Here is a 21,500-nt window from a genome sequence, read left to right as displayed (position 1 = left end):
TAGCTAGGATTTCTTAGCTTAGTTTCTTAGCATATTGACATGTTTCTATAGGTTTTTCATAGATGCCTTGTTTTTGCATTAACAAGGCGGATAGTTTTTGCTACATATGCAGAGAAGTCACTTGAGTACCAACCATGATAAGGAAAGTCTACAACCTTATTTTAGCTGCAGAATAGGAGATCAGGACAAGAGTTGGGCTCCACAAATATGCAGCAATAGAAGTGCATCACATCTTACCTAGTACAGTCATATGATAAAGTTTGGGCACCCCTATTAATGTTAACCTTTTTTCTTTATAACAATTTTGGTTTTTGCAACAGCTATTTCAGTTTCATATATCTAATAACTGATGGACTCAGTTATATTTCTGGATTCAAATGAGGTTTATTGTACTAACAGAAAATGTGCAATCTGCATTTAAACAAAATTTGACCGGTGCAAAAGTATGGGCACCTCAACATAAAAGTGACATTAATATTTCGTAGATCCTCCTTTTGCAAAAATAACATCCTCTAGTCGCTTCCTGTAGCTATTAATGAGTTCCTGGATCCTGGATGAAGGTATTTGTGACCATTCCTGTTTACAAAACAATTCCAGTTCAGTTAAGTTTGATGGTCGCCGAGCATGTTCAGCCCGCTTCAAATCATCCCACAGATGTTCTATGATATTCAGGTCTGGTGACTGGGATGGCCATTCCAGAACATTGTAATTGTTCCTCTGCATGAATGCCTGGGTAGATTTGGAGCGGTGTTTTGGATCATTATCTTGCTGAAATATCCATCCCCCGTGTAACTTCAACTTCGTTTCTGATTCTTGCACATTATTGTCAAGAATCTGCTGATACTGAGTTGAATCCATGCGACCCTCAACTTTAACAAGATTCCCGGTGCCGGCATTGGCTACACAGCCCCAAAGCATGATGGAACCTCCACCAAATTTTACTGTGGGTAGCAAGTGTTTTTCTTGGAATGCTGTGATTTTTAGCCTCCATGCATAACGCCTTTTTGTATGACCAAACAACTCAATCTTTGTTTCATGAGTCCACAGGACCTTCTTCCAAAAAGTAACTCGCTTGTCCAAATGTGCTTTTGCATACCTCAGGTGACTCTGTTTGTGGCGTGCTTGCAGAAACGGCTTCTTTCGCATCACTCTCCCATACAGCTTCTCCTTGTGCAAAGTGTGCTGTATTGTTGACCGATGCACAGTGACACCATCTGCAGCAAGATGATGCTGCAGGTCTTTGGAGTTGGTCTGTGGATTGTCCTTGACTGTTCTCACCATTCTTCTCTGCCTTTCTGATATTTTTCTTGGCCTGCCATTTCTGGGCTTAACAAGAACTGTACCTGTGTTCTTCCATTTCCTTACTATGTTCCTCACAGTGGAAACTGACAGGTTAAATCTCTGAGACAACTTTTTGTATCCTTCCCCTGAAAAGCTATTTTGAATAATCTTTGTTTTCAGATCATTTGAGAGTTGTTTTGAGGAGCCCATGATGCCACTCTTCATAGGAGAATCAAATAGGAGAACTACTTGCAAGTGGCCACCTTAAATACATTTTCTCATGATTTGATACACCTGGCTATGAAGTTCAAAGCTTAATGAGGTTACAAAACCAATTTAGTGCTTCAGGAAGTCAGTAAAAAGTAGTTAGGAGTGTTCAAATCAAGAAAATGATAAGGGTGCCCATACTTTTGTACTGGTCAAATTTTGTTTAAATGCAGATTGCACATTTTCTGTTAGCACAATAAACCTCATTTGAATCCAGAAATATAACTGAGTCCATCAGTTATTAGATATATGAAACTGAAATAGCTGTTGCAAAAACCAAAATTGTTATAAAGAAAAAAGGTTAACATTAATAGGGGTGCCCAAACTTTAACATATGACTGTAGTTGCATTGTAAGAGGTGATCTGTGCCTTTTGCAGTCCCAATGATCTGGAGAGAGCCAACCGATTACATTATCAATTGCTATTTCTGCATAATGCCCCCCATTAGGAAAGTTTTTTCCAGTAAGAAATGGACTTTACAGTATCCAAACATTTTATCTGCAATACGCCCAGTAGCACATACAGAAGAACTGCCAGTTCCAAAAGCACCAGTCAAGTCAAGTGAGGAAGAAGACGACGCTTGGTGTCATGAAGCATTTTCCTTTCATGAGCCATAGTTTCTGTCCACAACCTCAACTGAACTACACCTTATAGCACAAAGTGAAATGAACAATCTTGTTAGAGATTTGGATCTGCCCAAGAGTAATGCTGAGCTTTTAGGTTCCAGGCTACAGCAGTGGAATCTCCTAGCAGACAATATTCCGATTTTTGTTCTACAAGCATGATAAATATCTTGTCTAATACTTCTTCATGGAGGGCGATCTTGTGGCATGCAACAGCATCAACAGTTTAATGGAAGCTCTGAAGATAAGTCATAATCCAGAGGAATGGAGGCTATTCATGGATTCATCCAAAACAAGTCTAAAAACCGTCTTGCTGCATAATGGCAATATCTTACCTTCAATTCCAGATGGTTATGCAGTCGACATGAAAGAAACCTATGACAACATGAAACATCTGTTGAGGTGCCTGATCTATGACCAATATTTGTGTCGTCTCTGTGGTGACTTAAAGGTGGTTGCCCTCTTAATTGGTCTCCAGGGTGGATACACAAAGTACTGCTGCTTTCTGTGTGAGTGGGATAGTTGTGCAAGAGAATATCACAGCAAAAAAGGAGACTGGCTTCTCCGACATTCACTTCAGCCAGAGAGTAAAAATGCCCTGCATCCAGCATTTGGTGACCCACATAAGATTTTGCTACCACCATTGCATATCAAATGGGGTCAAATGAAGAACTTTGTAAAGGCAATGGATAAAAATGCAAAAGCATTCAAGTATCTCATTGATAAATTTCTAAGGTTGAGTTAAGCAAATATAAAGGAAAGAGTGTTTATTGTACCTTAGATTCGTATGCTTCATCATGATGAGTAGTTTCTCCATTTGTTGCAGGGTAAGGAAAATCTCAAAACATGCAAGGATCTTGGCAGTAACAATTCATTTCTTACATTTCTCCACCAAAGTGCGGCGCAGTGAGCGACAAGCATGGTGTGAGATTTCACCAAAATATTGCTGCTGTGCTGAAAAGATATAAATTAAAATGCAATCCATCAATGCTTGCAGATTACTGTTTGACAGTTGTAAGAGATGATCCACTGCAGGAGTACTAGTAAGGAGTAGTCACTAAATGAGGACCAAATTTTGTAGTGCAATTTCTGTAACTGTTTTTAACTTGCAATAGTGTTTTGACATGTTTTAGTTATCTGAATTATTGCTAAGTTTCCTCTATATCAGACCTGGGCAAAGTGTTGTCCACTGGCCACCTCCGGCCCTCTGACTGTTCCAGTACAGCCCACGGACCGAGACAACTGAGGGGCTGAAAACAGTGGCCCACTGGCCGCACTGTGCCCTCCCGCTGGCTCGTTGTCTGTGCCCGCCCACTCCCTGTCTCTGCAGTCATTCTTTATCCACGCTGACGGCATTGATGTAGGAGGTTCCTCTGGATCCTTCCTCCACCAATCAGCATGTGAAACAGCTGACGCGATGACGTCATGTCATCGCGTCAGCAGTTACTTTGAGTTGAGTCAGCGCACAGGAGACTGAAGCAGAGCAGAGTGCAATGGGAACAGGAGAAAGGTGAGTATGTGGTTTTTTTTAAGTTATTTATGTGTATGGGATGTTTGGATGCACATGGGGGCTGTGGGGTCTTATCATGGACATGGGATGGCTATATGGGTCAGGGGAAGAGTCTTGAGGAGATCATTTGCATATTCCCAGTGCCTTCTGGGATAAGTGAAGAGTCTCCGCGAGCTCAACGATCACTGGGTTTTGGCCGTTGCAGCTGAAAAGAGGAAATCGGAAAACCAGGGGAAGAGTCTTGAGGAGATCATTTGCATATTCCCAGTGCCTTCTGGGATAGGTGAAGAGTCTCCGCGAGCTCAACGATCACTGGGTTTTGGCCGTTGCAGCTGAAAAGAGGAAATCGGAAAACCAGGGGAAGAGTCTTGAGGAGATCATTTGCATATTCCCAGTGCCTTCTGGGATAAGTGAAGAGTCTCCGCGAGCTCAACGATCACTGGGTTTTGGCCGTTGCAGCTGAAAAGAGGAAATTGGAAAACCAGGGGAAGAGTCTTGAGGAGATCATTTGCATATTCCCAGTGCCTTCTGGGATAAGTGAAGAGTCTCCGCGAGCTCAACGATCACTGGGTTTTGGCCGTTGCAGCTGAAAAGAGGAAATTGGAAAAACCGCGCGCCTATCGACAAATCAGATTAGCTAAAGCTGAAAATGAACTGAGGCTTGCAAGAGATGTCAAAAGCAATAATAAAGGATTTTGGGGATATGTCAAAAGTAAAAGAAAAGTCAAAGATGCTATAGGATTTTTACAGGATGAAAATGATGAAATGGTAAGACAGGATGTTGAGAAGGCTGAACTTTTAAATTCCTATTTTGCATCTGTTTTCTCTCAGAAAGGAAATGCAACATCAACTGTTATTCACCGTCCTATTAAGGGAATAGAAGAATCCAGGATATCTATAAACAGAAAGATAGTGAGGAAACACTTAGCTAACCTAAATGAATTCAAGTCTCCAGGTCCAGATGAATTACACCCCAGAGTACTGAAGGAGATAGCAGAAGAAATTTTTGAACCCCTCTCCATAATCTTTGAAAATTCTTGGAGAACAGGAGAAGTGCCAGAAGACTGGAGAAGAGCAAATGTTGTTCCTATCTTCAAAAAGGGGAAGAAGGTGGACCCAGGCAACTATAGGCCGGTGAGTCTGACTTCTATATCAGGAAAGATCTTTGAACAAATTATTAAACAACATGTATGTCAATACCTGGATAAGAATGAAGTGATTAAACAGAGTCAGCATGGGTTTCTAACTAATAAGTCATGTCAGACTAACTTAATTTCCTTCTATGACGGTATCACTGATTGGGTGGATCAAGGAAATGCTGTAGATATAGTATATCTTGACTTCAGCAAAGCATTTGACAAAGTCTCTCATACAATCCTTATTGAAAAAATGACTAAGTATGGAATGGACAAGGCAACTGTTAGGTGGATTCATAACTGGCTTAGTGATCGGACCCAAAGAGTGGTCGTAAATGGCTGCACATCCAGTTGGAAGAATGTCTCAAGTGGGGTACCACAGGGCTCTGTCCTGGGCCCTGTATTGTTCAACATCTTTATCAATGATTTAGATGAAGGAATTGAGGGTAAACTGATTAAATTTGCTGATGACACAAAGCTAGGAGGGATAGCTAATACTAGAGAAGAGAGAGAGAGAGGATTCAAAAAGATTTAAATAAACTGGAGAAGTGGGCAGCAACTAACAGAATGGTTTTTAACTGGGAGAAATGCAAAGTACTACATCTGGGCAATAAAAATGAAAAAAGCATATATAGAATGGGAGGAATAGGGCTAAGTGACAGCACATGTGAAAAAGACTTGGGTATACTAATATATCACAGACTGAATATGAGTCAACAGTGTGATGCAGCAGCAAAAAAGGCAAATGCAATTCTAGGATGTATAAACAGAAGCATACAGTCTAGATCACGTGAAGTCATTATTTCCCTCTACTCCTCTTTGGTCAGACCTCATCTGGAATATTGTGTCCAGTTTTGGGCACCACATTTTAAAAAAGACATCAACAAACTGGAGCAAGTTCAGAAAAGAGCGACCAGAATGGTGACCGGTCTGCAAACCCTGTCTTATGAGGAAAGGTTGCAGGATTTGGGAATGTTTAGTTTGCAAAAGAGAAGACTGAGAGGAGACTTAATAGCTGTCTACAAATATCTAAAGGGCTGTCACATTGTAGAAGGATCAACTTTATTCTCATTTGCACAAGGAAAGACTAGAAGCAATGGGATGAAACTGAATGGGAAGAGACACAGATTAGATATTAGAAAAAACTTTTTGACAGTTAGAGTGATCAATGAGTGGAACAGGCTGCCACGAGAAGTGGTGAGTTCTCCTTCAATGGAAGTCTTCAAACAGAGGCTGGACAGACATCTGACTGGGATGATTTAGCGAATCCTGCTTTGAGCAGGGGGTTGGACCAGATGGCCCAGGAGGTCCCTTCCAACTCTACGATTCTATGATTCTATGAACATGGGGAGGCTATGGGATCTTATGGACAAGGAGAGGTTATGAGGTCTTATCATGGGCATAGGGAGGCTGTATGGGTTTTATCTTTGACATAGGGAGGCAATGGGGGTCTTAACATGGACATGGGGAGGCTATGGGGGTCTTAACATGAACATGGGGAGGCTGTTTGGGGCTCCTATGGTGGCCATGGGGAGGCTGTGTGACCTCAGATGCTGGCTATGGAGAGGCTGTATGGCGCTCATATGCTGGACATGGGGAGGCTGTGTGGGGCTCATATGGTGGACATAGTGAGGCTGTGTGAGGCTCATATGGTGGCAATGGGGGGGCTGTGTTGGCCTCATACGATATATTAAAGGGGCTGTATTCGGGTTCAAACAGTATATATGGGGATGTCAGCATACTTAATTCTGATCAATACTAAGTAATTTACCTTATGTTTCGGATTATAAGACACTCCGGATAATAAAACACACCCCAAATTTTGAGGAGAAAAATAGGAATTTTTTTTTCTGGTAAAATGGTGGTGCTTCTTATAATCCAAGCGTCTTATTGCTTACCGGGGGTGGTGGCTGTGGTGAAGCGGGGTCCCAGGGTCGCTGCTGGAGGAGGCAGGAGTGGGGTAATGCTGCAGGCCGCAGGCTGGGATGTGGGAGTGTCCGATGTGCAGTGTGCTTTATATTTTAAAGTTCTGAAACTTTTATGCATTAATTATAGCAATAAAAGGAAAACTTTGATATCATAGAAACAAAAGCCGGCTATAAATTTTCATTGTCAGATTTGACTTCAAGAGGTCAAAATCATTGCGAAATACTCCCCATAGAGCTTTGCTGTCTCTAGACTTGGAACTTGTTGACCCGTCAGTTAAGTTTGTTATCATATCTATCTTTCTAGTAGTAAAGAATACAATTGCTTACTGGTGGAAAAAATCTGACCCACCATTATTTTGTGAAATTTTGGACAGACTTCATCAGCATAGTTCCATAGAAAAGAGATTTGCAACCGTTAATGATGGATTAATCAGATATTCCAACAAATGGAAGGTTTGGAACACTAAATTCTGTAACACTTAAGTATACTTGGTGCGGTTTGAATTCGCTAACTTGGCTTCATATATATGTGCATTGTATGGGTTTTGATACATTACTTATGTATATTCATGTACTTGTATGGCATTGTTAAAAAGACTTGAGTTCTCTACTTTTTATTCCCTTAATCCTCTTTCCCACCCTTTTCCCTTTCTTTCCCTTCTTTCCCTCCCCTTTTCCCAACCCTTGTTATTTACTAAAATCCAATAAAAATGTTTGAAAATAAAAAAAAAAATCATTGCGAAATACCTCATTTCATAACTGAACCTGACAAGTTTTGAAAATATGTAGAACAGTGTTTTCATCCAGAAAAGTTGGACAATTTTTTCTCACTTGTCGTTCATGTGCAGTCCTTACAATCCGTTTTTTTTTAACTCAGAGGCTATTAATCTTTTACATGACCATTTACAGTTTCCTATGTTAGAGAATTGTAATGTATCCGTAAAAATTGGATGCTACTCTGATGGTCTGTATGGTATCTGATTTTTTTCTTGCACCCATCCGATTTCAGAGTGAAACTGCAGCATGCTGCTGTAATTTTTTTTCTCAAGCCAAATACAGCTGATAAAAATCACAGATCTGTACTGCCTCATTGAATTCTTTTATCGGATTGCACTCATCCAAGTTATATGCTTGTGTGAGCGAGCCATTACTCAATCATTTTAAGGTATGAACAATGAAATCATATTTATTGCTTCCTAATGTAGTACCATTTTACTCAGATAATTGGTTCAATTGAATAACATCGAATGGCCCAATCTCTCAATATTGTATTCCAGTAGTCCATTTTAACTAAATGAATATTGTATTTTGACTACCTTAATGCACAATTCTTTTAAAATATTGAGTATTTTTTCTTCCGCTGTATTTAAAGGCTATAACATTAATCTATACATATATGCCGACAGAGCTTGAGAAATAAATTATATGTGACTACCATGAATCTAATGAGGCCAAGCGGGAGCAAGCAATGGCTTCAGATATTCCATCATGCGATGGAGTAAGCTTGTTAGTAACAATTTTTGTCTCCGTTCCATCGATTGAAAAATGTACAAAGTGATTCCTGTCTATTAGGTCTATTAGCCAGTGAACAGATTTGACAGGATATTTTGTGTTCACCTTGGCAAGTAGATATTCCTTGGAGTGACCAAAGATTTAGGTAGACAGTCTGAATTGATGTCCTGTGTTAGAACATGTGTTACTAATATAGCACAGTTGTAGAAGTAGATGGATTTTTCATACAATGCCGTACATTGTAGGAAAGTATGACGTCTATGTATAGTTATAATATAACAATGAAGAAACATTAGATTGCCATTGTAGATGAAGTTGGTGGGTTTTGCATACTTTCACCTAATGTGTGTTGGGGCCTTTATAGTGGTAATGATCACGCCCAACTTGCTTCACCACATGTAATCTGTTGGACATTTGTTACAAAATGATGCAGTGAAAACCAGGAGGGCAGTGTAATACCCTGTGTCTTAATTCTGTATTAGCATTTAAGAGCTCAAAAGGGGTTCAGTACATTATTAGGAGCTGTCAGAGTCTTATACACATCTTTTCCGGCAGTTAGAAGCTTTGTAGTGTTGAAATTTGCTGTGAATTTATTTGTCGCAAATCAAATTTTTGGGGAAAATTACCGTAAGCTGGCGGATTTGAATTTCAGAAGATTGGCTCAAGTCTAATATTTGCCTCCTCTGGATGTGACGGCCGTCTGCGAATCTGGGCTGCAGTGGGGACAGCACCCCGAGTAACCCCGAGACCCTTAACCCCTATACAGGGATCTGGAATTGTAGCAAGGCCCAGGAGGTAGCTGTCTAGATTAGCAGTGGACCAGAGCAGGACGGCCACCAAGGGGTCAAAACTAAAACCCGTAATCAAGGTCAGGATGCAGGAGTCTGAGACCAGGGCGCAGCAGAGGCACGAAATCAGCAGACAGAAGGAGAGTCAAAAGTCCAGGCCAGGGTCAGTAAAACCAGGAGGGCAGCGAGGTACAGAATCAGCAGACAGAAGGAGAGTCAGGAATCCAAGCAAAGGTCAGCGTCAAAAAGTCGGAAGAGAGGCGGAGGTACAAAAACGGCAGGCAATAGAATGGTCAAGAATCCAGGCTGAGGTCAGAGTATACACTATAGCAATTCACACAGTAACACGCAGGGGAACCAAGAATATATCCGGCGGCTTGCAAGACCAGTCCCCAGGTATTTGAGGGGTCAGGTCCTCCCTCACAGGTTCCCGGCCCGATGATGTAACCAGGACCGCCCCTGGACCAGGCCAGATGGACATGCATTAAGCACTACATGACTGACAGAGGGGCGGAGCCTGCGCCCACCAGATGCCTGTGCAGGAGCCCCCTCTCTGCCACCACCCTCACCCTGGAGCGAACCACGGCGCCTCCCAGTGGCTGAGGCAGGAATAGCCGTCCCTGAGTCCGACGGCGACGTGATGGTCCGGCGCCCCCGAGTGGCCGAGACCGGAACTGCAGGCCCTGAGTCTGGCAGTGACGTCCGGCGCCTCCTAGTGGCCGACGCCGGAACAGCAGGCCCTGAGTCCGACGGCGACGTGACGGTCCGGCGCCCCCGAGTGGCCGAGACCGGAACTGCAGGCCCTGAGTCTGGCAGTGACGTCCGGCGCCTCCTAGTGGCCGACGCCGGAACAGCAGGCCCTGAGTCTGGCTGCGACGTGACAGTACCCCCCCTTCTAAGAGGGGCCTCCGGACCCTCAAAACCCGGTTTGTCAGGGTGAAGGAGGTGAAATCTTCTAATTAACCCCTTGGCATGGATGTCACCAGCGGAGACCCAGGACCTCTCCTCTGGGCCGTAGCCCTTCCAATGCACTAAGTATTGCACGGACCCTCTCACTAAACGGGAATCAAGGATACCTTGGACTTCGTACTCCAAGGTACCCTTGACCAAAACTGGAGGAGGAGGGGACTGGACAGGTTGAATTGGGGAGCGGTACGTTTTTAGGAGGGATTTTTGGAAAACGTTGGGTATTTTGAAGGACTGAGGGAGCTTTAAGCGAAAGGCTACCGGGTTAATTACCTCCAAAATCTCATAGGGACCAATAAATCTGGGGCCCAGTTTGGCAGACGGTACCTTAAGTTTAATGTTCTTGGTAGACAGCCAAACTTTGTCCCCAACTCCCAGGTGCGGCCCCTTGGACCGCCGTTTATTTGCCGCCGAAGCCTGTCTGACTTGGGAGCCTTTCAAGTTTGAGTTCACCTCTGACCAGATGGTCCTTAAGTGATGTATGGATTTCTCTACCCCCGGGAGGTCCGACATCTTAGCCGAAAATGAACCAAAACGTGGGTGTAAACCAAGATTACAGAAGAACGGGGTGGTTTTGATGGATTCTTGGTATTGGTTATTTAGGGCGAATTCGGCTAACGGGAGATGTTCCACCCAATCAGATTGATGTTCCGAAACATAACAGCGGAGATACTGCTCTAGGCCCTGGTTAGTGCGCTCAGTTTGACCATTGGTCTCAGGGTGGTAAGCGGAGGAGAAGGATAATTCAACGCCAATCCGTTTGCAGAACGCCCTCCAGAATTTAGAAACGAACTGGGTTCCTCGGTCGGACACGATATTCACCGGGGCGCCATGCAGTCGTATTACATGAATAACGAACAATTTACTCAGCGTTTCTGCATTAGGTAGTCCAGACAGGGGAACAAAATGGCACTGCTTACTGAACCTGTCTACCACCACCCAGATACATGTCTTCCCTTCTGAGGGTGGCAGGTCAGTAATGAAGTCCATGGAGATGTGGGTCCATGGACTCTCTGGGGCAGGCAAGGACTGGAGCCAGCCGGCAGGCCGATTATGGGGGGACTTAGCACGAGCACAAGTTTCGCAAGCCAGTACGTAATCCTTGCAGTCCTTAACCACCGTCGGCCACCAAAAATTCCTGGTCACTAGTCTGGCTGTATTATTAACACCAGGATGGCCTGCCAGGACAGAGTAATGCGACTCTTTCATAACTTGTAGACGCAACGGGGCCGGAACGAACAATTTCTGGGGGGCGTCGTGTCCGGGACTTGTTCTGAGGATCTACGGATCTCCTCCAGAAGGTCCAGAGAGACGGCCGACACGACGATCCCATTGGCCAGTATTGGGACTGGTTCCGAGTCCTCAGCCTGTGAGGGGCAGAAACTTCGAGAGAGGGCATCAGCCCTTACATTTTTCGTCCCTGGACGAAACGTGATCACAAAGTTAAACCTTGAGAAAAATAAGGCCCACCTGGCCTGCCTAGGATTCAGTCTTTTAGCTGACTCCAAGTAGGTCAGGTTCTTGTGATCTGTGATCACGGTAACCTTGTGTTTAGCACCTTCGAGAAAGTGGCGCCATTCTTCGAAGGCCCACTTTATGGCCAACAATTCCCGATTCCCTATATCATAGTTTTTCTCAGTAGGGGAGAATTTTCGGGAAAAGAAGGCACATGGGCGGAGTTGAGTGAGAGAGGCAGTGCCTTGGGAAAGCACTGCCCCTACCCCAACCTCAGAGGCATCAACCTCTACCACAAAGGGGCGATCTAGATCAGGCTGAATTAATATTGGGTTGGCAGAAAAACACTCCTTTAAAACAGAAAATGCCTGAAGTGCCTCTGGCTTCCAATTAACCATGTCAGCCCCCTTCCGGGTCAGATCCGTGAGCGGTTTGGCGATCTCAGAGAAGCCTTTGATGAATTTACGGTAGTAATTAGTAAATCCCAAGAATCGCTGCAGTGCTTTTAGAGTTTTAGGTTGTACCCATTCTCTAATGGGTCGGATCTTGGCAGGATCCATGCGAAACCCCTTAGCAGAAATCATGTACCCCAAAAATTGTACCTCCTCAGCCATAAAAACACATTTCTCCAACTTGGCGTATAGAGAATGTTCTCTAAGTCTCTGGAGTACAGAACGGACATGTTGCACGTGTGTAAGAACATCAGCGGAGTAAATCAGGATGTCATCCAAATAAACCACTACATATACCCCACAAATATCCCTGAATATATCATTCACAAAGTGTTGGAACACGGCGGGTGCGTTACTCAACCCAAACGGCATCACAAGGTACTCAAAATGACCAAGAGGTGTGTTAAAGGCTGTTTTCCACTCATCCCCATTTCTTATGCGAACCAGATTGTAAGCCCCCGGAGATCAAGCTTAGTGAACCATCGGGCTCCTAGTAGCTGATTAAACAGATCAGGGATGAGTGGAAGCGGATACTGATTTTTCACAGTAATCGCGTTCAGCTCCCGATAATCAATACACGGTCTGAGTCCACCATCTTTTTTTTCTACAAAGAAAAACCCAGCCCCTACAGGTGAAGTGGAGGGTCTAATAAAACCTTTTTGCAAGCTGTCCGCTATGTAGTCCTTCATGGCTACACGCTCAGGACCAGAGAGGTTAAATATTCTCCCCTTAGGGAGACGAGCACTTGGAACCAAGTCTATAGGACAGTCATACTCTCTATGAGGCGGTAATTTCTCAGACTCCACTATGGAAAAGACGTCCTCATAGTCCCTTAATGCATATGGTATAAAGGGTGTTTTAATTTTAATTTGGTTCACTGACAGCGACATACAGTGATTCTGACATTGTGGACTCCAGCGCACGATATCCCCTTGGTGCCAGTCAATAATAGGATTATGCTGGCGCAACCATGGCATACCTAACACAACTGCATGTGATAAATTGGAAATAACAAAAAATGACATATGTTCTGTGTGTAATGCCCCCACTGACATAACAATCTCTGTAGTAACAAATTCCACTCCACCCTGGATAATGGATGTACCATTAATCGCCGTGGTTTGAATAGGGGCATTAAGCCTTAAAAGAGGTACACCAAGTTTCCTTGCAAGCAAAAAATCTATGAAGTTGCCTGCGGAACCACAATCCACATAGGCCTTCACACACAAAGATTTCTTTGAAAATAAGAGAGAAACGGGTAACAAAAGTTTAGCCGCATTTGCGGGCAATACCTGAGCCTCTGGGACAGCACGACCAGAGCTGCCCAGAGGCAGACGTCCCAGGAATGTGGATTTCTGACGCTCAGCATTTCCCTTGAAGCCTCCAGGCTGCAGCATGATGGTATAGGAAGATGGGAGTATTCCTTCAGACTGTGCACTGGAGCAGGTGTAGGCCAGGTAATCAGCTCAGGGAAAAAAAAAATCAGGAGACTGCTTTTATATATGATGGAAATATACACAAAAAGCAGTTCTTTTTTGGGCCGGATATAATGTGACGGCCGTCTGCGAATCTGGGCTGCAGTGGGGACAGCACCCCGAGTAACCCCGAGACCCTTAACCCCTATACAGGGATCTGGAATTGTAGCAAGGCCCAGGAGGTAGCTGTCTAGATTAGCAGTGGACCAGAGCAGGACGGCCACCAAGGGGTCAAAACTAAAACCCGTAATCAAGGTCAGGATGCAGGAGTCTGAGACCAGGGCGCAGCAGAGGCACGAAATCAGCAGACAGAAGGAGAGTCAAAAGTCCAGGCCAGGGTCAGTAAAACCAGGAGGGCAGCGAGGTACAGAATCAGCAGACAGAAGGAGAGTCAGGAATCCAAGCAAAGGTCAGCGTCAAAAAGTCGGAAGAGAGGCGGAGGTACAAAAACGGCAGGCAATAGAATGGTCAAGAATCCAGGCTGAGGTCAGAGTATACACTATAGCAATTCACACAGTAACACGCAGGGGAACCAAGAATATATCCGGCGGCTTGCAAGACCAGTCCCCAGGTATTTGAGGGGTCAGGTCCTCCCTCACAGGTTCCCGGCCCGATGATGTAACCAGGACCGCCCCCGAACCAGGCCAGATGGACATGCATTAAGCACTACATGACTGACAGAGGGGCGGAGCCTGCGCCCACCAGATGCCTGTGCAGGAGCCCCCTCTCTGCCACCACCCTCACCCTGGAGCGAACCACGGCGCCTCCCAGTGGCTGAGGCAGGAATAGCCGTCCCTGAGTCCGACGGCGACGTGATGGTCCGGCGCCCCCGAGTGGCCGAGACCGGAACTGCAGGCCCTGAGTCTGGCAGTGACGTCCGGCGCCTCCTAGTGGCCGACGCCGGAACAGCAGGCCCTGAGTCCGACGGCGACGTGACGGTCCGGCGCCCCCGAGTGGCCGAGACCGGAACTGCAGGCCCTGAGTCTGGCAGTGACGTCCGGCGCCTCCTAGTGGCCGACGCCGGAACAGCAGGCCCTGAGTCTGGCTGCGACGTGACACTGGAGCAGTCGACCAATAAACATCACTCCAAAAGCAAGACATACTATAGTCTGCAAAGTCACAAAGGAATCCAAGATAACCTCTAAGCAACTAAAGGCCTCTCACATTAGGCAATATAAAAGTTCATGAGTTCACCATCAGGAGGACACTGAACAATAATGGTGTGCATATCAGGACTGCATGGAGAAACTCCACGGTCTCCATAGAATCATAGAATCATAGAATCGTAGAGTTGGAAGGGACCTCCTGGGCCATCTGGTCCAACCCCCTGCTCAAAGCAGGATTCGCTAAATCATCCCAGTCAGATGTCTGTCCAGCCTCTGTTTGAAGACATCCATTGAAGGAGAACTCACCACTTCTCGTGGCAGCTTGTTCCACTCATTGATCACTCTAACTGTCAAAAAGTTTTTTCTAATATCTAATCTGTGTCTCCTCCCATTCAGTTTCATCCCATTGCTTCTAGTCTTTCCTTGTGCAAATGAGAATAAAGATGATCCTTCTACAATGTGACAGCCCTTGAGATATTTGTAGACAGCTATTAAGTCTCCTCTCAGTCTTCCCTTTTGCAAACTAAACAATCCCAAATCCTGCAACCTTTCCTCATAAGACAGGGTTTGCAGACCGGTCACCATTCTGGTTGCTCTTTTCTGAACTTGCTCCAGTTTGTTGATGTCTTTTTTAAAATGTGGTGCCCAAAACTGGACACAATATTCCAGATGAGCTCTGACCAAAGAGGAGTAGAGGGAAATAATGACTTCACGTGATCTAGTCTGTATGCTTCTGTTAATACATCCTAGAATTGCATTTGCTTTTTTGCTGCTGCATCACACTGTTGACTCATATTCAGTTTGTGATCTATTAGTATACCCAAGTCTTTTTCACATGTGCTGTTGCTTAGGCCTATTCCTCCCATTCTGTATATGCTTTTTTCATTTTTATTGCCCAGATGTAGTACTTTGCATTTTTCCCTGTTAAAAACCATTCTGTTAGTTGCTGCCCACTTCTCCAGTTTATTTATATCTTTTTGAATCCTCTCTATCTCTTCTCTAGTATTAGCTATCCCTCCTAGCTTTGTGTCATCAGCAAATTTAATCAGTTTACCCTCAATTCCTTCATCTAAATCGTTGATAAAGATGTTGAACAATAAAGGGCCCAGGACAGAGCCCTGTGGTACCCCACTTGAGACATTCTTCCAACTGGATGTGCAGCCATTTACGACCACTCTTTGGGTCCGATCACTAAGCCAGTTATGAATCCACCTAACAGTTGCCTTGTCCATTCCATACTTAGTCGTTTTTTCAATAAGGATTGTATGAGATACTTTGTCAAATGCTTTGCTGAAGTCAAGATATACTATATCTACAGCATTTCCTTGATCCACCCAATCAGTGATTCCGTCATAGAAGGAAATTAAGTTAGTCTGACATGACTTATTAGTTACAAACCCATGCTGACTCTGTTTAATCACTTCATTCTTATCCAGGTACTGACATACATGTTGTTTAATAATTTGTTCAAAGATCTTTCCTGGTATAGAAGTCAGACTCACCGGCCTATAGTTGCCTGGGTCCACCTTCTTCCCCTTTTTGAAGATAGGAACAACATTTGCTCTTCTCCAGTCTTCTGGGACTTCTCCTGTTCTCCAAGAATTTTCAAATATTATGGAGAGGGGTTCAAAAATGTCTTCTGCTATCTCCTTCAGTACTCTGGGGTGTAATTCATCTGGACCTGGAGACTTGAATTCATTTAGGTTAGCTAAGTGTTTCCTCACTATCTTTCTGTTTATAGATATCCTGGATTCTTCTATTCCCTTAATAGGACAGTGAAGAACAGTTGATGTCACATTTCCTTTCTGAGAGAAAACAGATGCAAAATAGGAATTTAAAAGTTCGGCCTTCTCAACATCCTGTCTTACCATTTCATCATTTTCATCCTGTAAAAATCCTATAGCATCTTTGACTTTTCTTTTACTTTTGACATATCCCCAAAATCCTTTATTATTGCTTTTGACATCTCTTGCAAGCCTCAATTCATTGTCAGCTTTAGCTAATCTGATTTGTGCCCTGCAGGTTCTGCAGACAGCATTATATTCTTCTTTAGATATGCCTCCCTCTTTCCATTTTATAAACATTTTTTTCTTCCTTTTTAGCATGTGCTTAAGTTCTGTGTTCATCCATCCTGGCTTCCTTAAATGCTTCCTATTCTTCTCTCTTTTCGGAATTGTTAACAATTGTGCTTTGAGAATTTCATTTTTCAAGATTTCCCATCCTTCCTGGACATTTTTGTCTTTAAGGATATCCAGCCATTGGATCCCTCCAATTCTCTTTCTGAATCCCTTAAAATCTGCCTTTCTGAAATCTAACCTTGACGTCTGAGTCTTCACAGGTCTTCCTCCTCTAGTTATCCAAAATTCTAAAATAGCATGGTCGCTACCTCCTAGCAAAAAGAACATTACTGCCCAACTTCTTTGGACAAGCTAGAAAGCTACAGGAACAATTTTTGGGGATGGATGATACCAAAATGGAGCTTTTTGGTTTAAATGAAAAGCGTTATGTTTGGAGAAAGAAAATCATTGCATTACAGCATAGAAACCTCATACCATCTGTGAAACACAATGAAGGAAGGATCATGGTTTTTGCCTGTTTTTCTGCAACTGAGCCAGGACTGTTTGTGATCATTGATCGACCAATGCATTCTGAAATATGCCAGCAAATTCTAAAGGGAAATGTTATGACAGCTGAATCTCAAGAGAACATAGATCAAAGACAAATCTCCAAAACACATAATTATTCTACAAATAAGTGGTCAAAAAAGAATAAAGTGAAAGTTTTGGAATGGCCACGTCAAAGACCTGACCTTAATCCTATAGAAATTTTGTGGAAGGAAATGAAATGAGCAGTTCATGTGTGAAAGCCCACCAACATGACAAGAGTTGAGGCTATTTAGTAGGAAGAAATTAGCTAACATTCCTCCAAGCCGATGTGCAGGACTAATAAAAATTACCGGAAATGTGTAGATGCAGTTTTTGCTGCACAATAAGGTCACATCAGATGCTGACGGACATACTTTTGCCATTCACAGACATTGAATTATTTTCCTAATTTAAAAAAAATGCAAAATATAATATTTTGACAAATTTATTTCACTTGTTTCTCTTTATCTACTTTAGGACTTTATGCAGAAATATGGAAAATTCTGAAGGGTTCACCAACTTTCAAGAACCACTGTACATAAAATATGGATTATCTGCTAAAATTATAAGAGCTTTTTAAATGCTATTTCCTATTATATTAAATAAAATATATGGTACTTTTTTAGCCTTACATTTTACACTTTGTATTTTTCAGAGAGCACACTGGAAGCACAAGTTCCAAACCAAGACCAGGTAATTCTTTTCTTTCTGAGCTCAGAAGTTTGAAAGTTTCTCTTAGGATATAACATGAAACACTGTCTCTTCCTTTCTTTTCTTCAGCTTTGCTGCCTATTGATCTTCTTCTGAAAGTTCCTTCACTGGTGTTCAGGTCTCAAAGTAGGAAGCTAGCGACTTCGTTAGGGGCAGAATGGCCTGCTCACAGTTTTTCTACTGTGGTTCTTCACAGTCTGAAACATTCTGGTATATATTTTTAGTGGAATGTCATGCTTGTTCTTTTTGCCTGTGAATATATATCTTTTTCTCAAGATGTCATATGTGTATACTTGTTGAAAAAAAACATGCTGCTTTATAACACTTAAAGAATATCAAAAAGGTATTTTTAAAATATTTCTAAAGTTCATAGTAAAACACAGTTGTCTCTACTGCTTAAGGAGACGTTTTTTCTTGTCTTTCTTCTTTGCTCGACATATCCCCAGATGAGTAGAAGATGGACAACTTTGAGAGACAACATGATTTTTTGTTACTTTACTGGGAGTTTTTTCTGCTATGTGTGCCCACAGGTGCCCACACCAATGGTTGTTGTAATGAGATTTGTAGCCTGTAGAGGGTTTTTCTGTCATTTGTAATTTACATTGTGAAAAGTTGAAATTCCTAATGAAATTTGTGGAACATTCAAGGTCAATGTGAGAGACATTATGGAAGTAAAAATCTATCTAAAAACTATTTGTGAACGCCACTTGTCTATTCTCTTATCTTTCACTTGTCCATGGTGAGCGGTAAGAAAAGCCATAAATGTTACCACTAAAATGCAGCATGTTATTACTCTAGATGTCACAGTTCCACCCCTCAGGGTGTCTGGAATGCTGTTACTGACAGCGCAGCCGTCCAAACCAGTACAGAGGTTTGTTGAAGCTGTCAGTACTTTGATGGACAGCATGGCCATCCAATCTGGTACAGGGGCGTGCTGAGCTGTCAGTGTGTTGATTGACAGCTTGACTAGCCAATCTGTGACTGGAAGGCGTCAGCTGTCTCAGGTGTTCACTATCCCGGGTAATTGCAATGCCTATTTAACTGAGCAGCTTCTCCCAGACCTCTGCCAGACATACGTTCATCTTGTGAGGTTTGTGCTCTCCTGTGCCTTGTGTTCTGTTTTCTTGATCTGTTGCCTGACTTTGGACTTCGTTCTGACCATCCGCCTGTTTAACCCCTTCAGTTCTGATCCCTTAACCTCCCGATACTCAGACCTCGGCACGTTACCTGACTACGCTTTTGTCTCTTCCTTCTGTTTATGACTTAACCTCCTGGACTCCTTGACCACTCCGACTCACGGCTTGGCCATGAGAAGTGATAGCGTCACACTAGAGACATAGTTTATACAAAAAACTGTAATAAACTGGTATACAGGTGTGCATAGTCACAATACTGTTGTCATTTACTGCTCTAGGATGCATGAAGTACATGCTAAGTTTGAGTAGTAGTCAGTTGTTGCATTGTGACAAAAATACTTGACCATGTTGATACTCCATTTGTGCCCATGAGATCAGAAGTGGAGCAGTCCAACTCAATTGGTTGTAATACAGTCGCAGTCCCAACCAAATGTGAAATCAGAGGAACCCCATACCTTTGCCATTTATGAGAGAGACTGAGGGGAAAGCTGTCTATTTCATCATTTCCCAAGGGATTCTCCCGGCACATTTAAGACTCCATCTAGGTATGGGCTCACAGTACTTGATGTAGTGATGAGCCTTAGAATTGTCTGACCATACTTACTTTTGTGAGGGCATACATTGGTGAAACTTGTATTACAAAAAAACAAAGCATCATATAGCTGCGGCAATGAAAAATAAAAGATCTATCATATCCTGTATGCAAAGATGAAAATCAAATTGGCACAGTCCTGAAGTTAAAGAAGCACTCCCATTAACTTTTTTTTCTCTAAATTGTGCGAATATGTGTATTTAGTGTAGTGATTATGTTAATATAGTCACCTCCTGCCATCTTCTCTGGTATCCAGCGCCTCTCAGCTCCCTTCTAAATGACATCAGTGCTCTTTAGACTATATGGCTCACTCTATGCATGAGCCAGAAGTCTCTCTTACAAAGTAAACCTATGGAGCCTCAGTCTGACACTAAATAGGCTTACATTGTAAAAAACATTTCCAGGTTATGCAAAGTGTAGTTTGACCCGAGAGTTTGAAGAGTGGTGAAAGAGGAGCGGAAAGGTGCTGGATACCGGAGAAGGTGGCAGGAGGTGAGTGTATTAACTACAGAAGAGAGGGTTAAGTTTTGGAACTCTTGTCCAGCGTTCACATCAGTGGTACCTGGTGGCTAGACGGGAGGCCCACAAATCTCTTACCTTCCAGTGTCCGCAGCACAGCATTTGATTTGTCAGGGATGATGCAAAGTCTGCTGTGCAACGTGACTCACAGATGACATTCTGCCAGCCCTGGCTTATCAAAAGCCAGAAATTGTGGTGTTTTCCACATATGCAGTTCATGCACTTGTGTGCTCATGGTTATCAGCTAAAGGTTACTATATGGTTAGGCTGGAAAAGTTTTTGCTGAAATTCGAGATGCAGTTTTTTAATCCATTTACTGAGTCAGTCAGAAGTGAATCCCACGGGATGTAGATGTTTGCGTTCCTCCTCTTTATTTGCTAGTTCTTTTGAATCAACTCCAAGCTTTCGCTCTACAAAAAGTACATAAAAAATGCCCTAAAAGTTGCATGTGTGAGTTGAGATTATTTAAAATGAGCTTCTGTACCTGTTCCTTTCCTCACCTCTGCACTGTACTCCATCGCACTGCAGGATACTAATCAATCAAGTGATTTACTAAATTGATGTAATTTCCTTTTGTACATGTCTGAAAAGGCTGCACACTGCAGATAGATGTTGGCATGAATACAGTGAGATTTATCTTTGGCTACGTAAGGTGTGGGCTATAGAAACTCGTTCAATCAGTGATTAGCTTCAATCCGAAAGGGATTCTGTCACGACATACAGTCCTGTAATTTTCTATCATGACAACGAACGAGTATCACATGCTTAAAACAAAGTTGTTTACCCATAATTTTGGAAAGGTACCAACAATTTTGTCCAGCCCATTTTTGTTTTTGTTTTTATTGTGTTAAGTTATATCCAATTTGCTTTTTTTTTCTCAGTATTTTTGTATTGTTCCAATAAACACAAAGGAACTAAATGTGTATAATATAATGTGCAATTGCAATTATTTTCTGGGAGAAAAGCTCAATTTTCTTGAACAGTTTCAAGAGTGTCAATACTTTTGGCTATTACTGCATATAGTAACTTAGCCAAGCAATTCAGAAGTTACTGAATTCAATATATATTGTAGGGCTTGTACTCACTCAGGTTCGACGGGAGGAAAACAGGAGGCACATTCCTTTAAAAGTTCATGTGGGTTTATTGCTTCATAAACCCCAGAAGCACAAATAGAAAGTAAACAGCCTTTAGATCAGGCAAAACAAAGTAACAATGTCCTTAGCAGGACTCTGCTCCACCAGGCCTGTGGGAACACAGGCTGGGTTAGTGTCCAGTATTCAGGCTCAATCTGGAGCCAAACACACAGGAGGCCTTCTCCCTCCCAACACGCAGACTATGTTCCAAACAACAGCTTCCATTATATAGGCTGAAACCACACCCAAATGTCAGATATGTGGG

At 43.0% G+C, this 21,500-nt stretch overlaps 1 protein-coding gene across 2 annotated transcripts in view; it reads left to right on the top strand.

The window, feature by feature from the left end:
* The window catches only part of NEK10 (NIMA related kinase 10), a 419,159-nt gene that overhangs the window by 329,261 nt on the left and 68,398 nt on the right, over positions 1–21,500 (top strand). Inside the window, exons 30-31 of one of the 2 annotated variants that reach the window (XM_073568451.1) lie at positions 17,800–17,837; positions 17,925–18,065. In XM_073568451.1, the coding sequence (XP_073424552.1) occupies positions 17,800–17,837; positions 17,925–18,065 (179 nt within the window). The remainder of the gene's footprint in view (positions 1–17,799; positions 17,838–17,924; positions 18,066–21,500) is intronic. The other variant, XM_073568458.1, reaches the window with a different exon arrangement.

This window comes from Dendrobates tinctorius, unplaced genomic scaffold (assembly GCF_039654945.1).
Source record: "Dendrobates tinctorius isolate UK_male_01 unplaced genomic scaffold, ASM3965494v1 ptg000005l, whole genome shotgun sequence".
Classification (NCBI taxonomy): domain Eukaryota; kingdom Metazoa; phylum Chordata; class Amphibia; order Anura; family Dendrobatidae; genus Dendrobates; species Dendrobates tinctorius.
The sequence above is the reverse complement of the archived record's forward strand: the minus strand, read 5'-3'. Positions and strand labels throughout refer to the sequence as shown.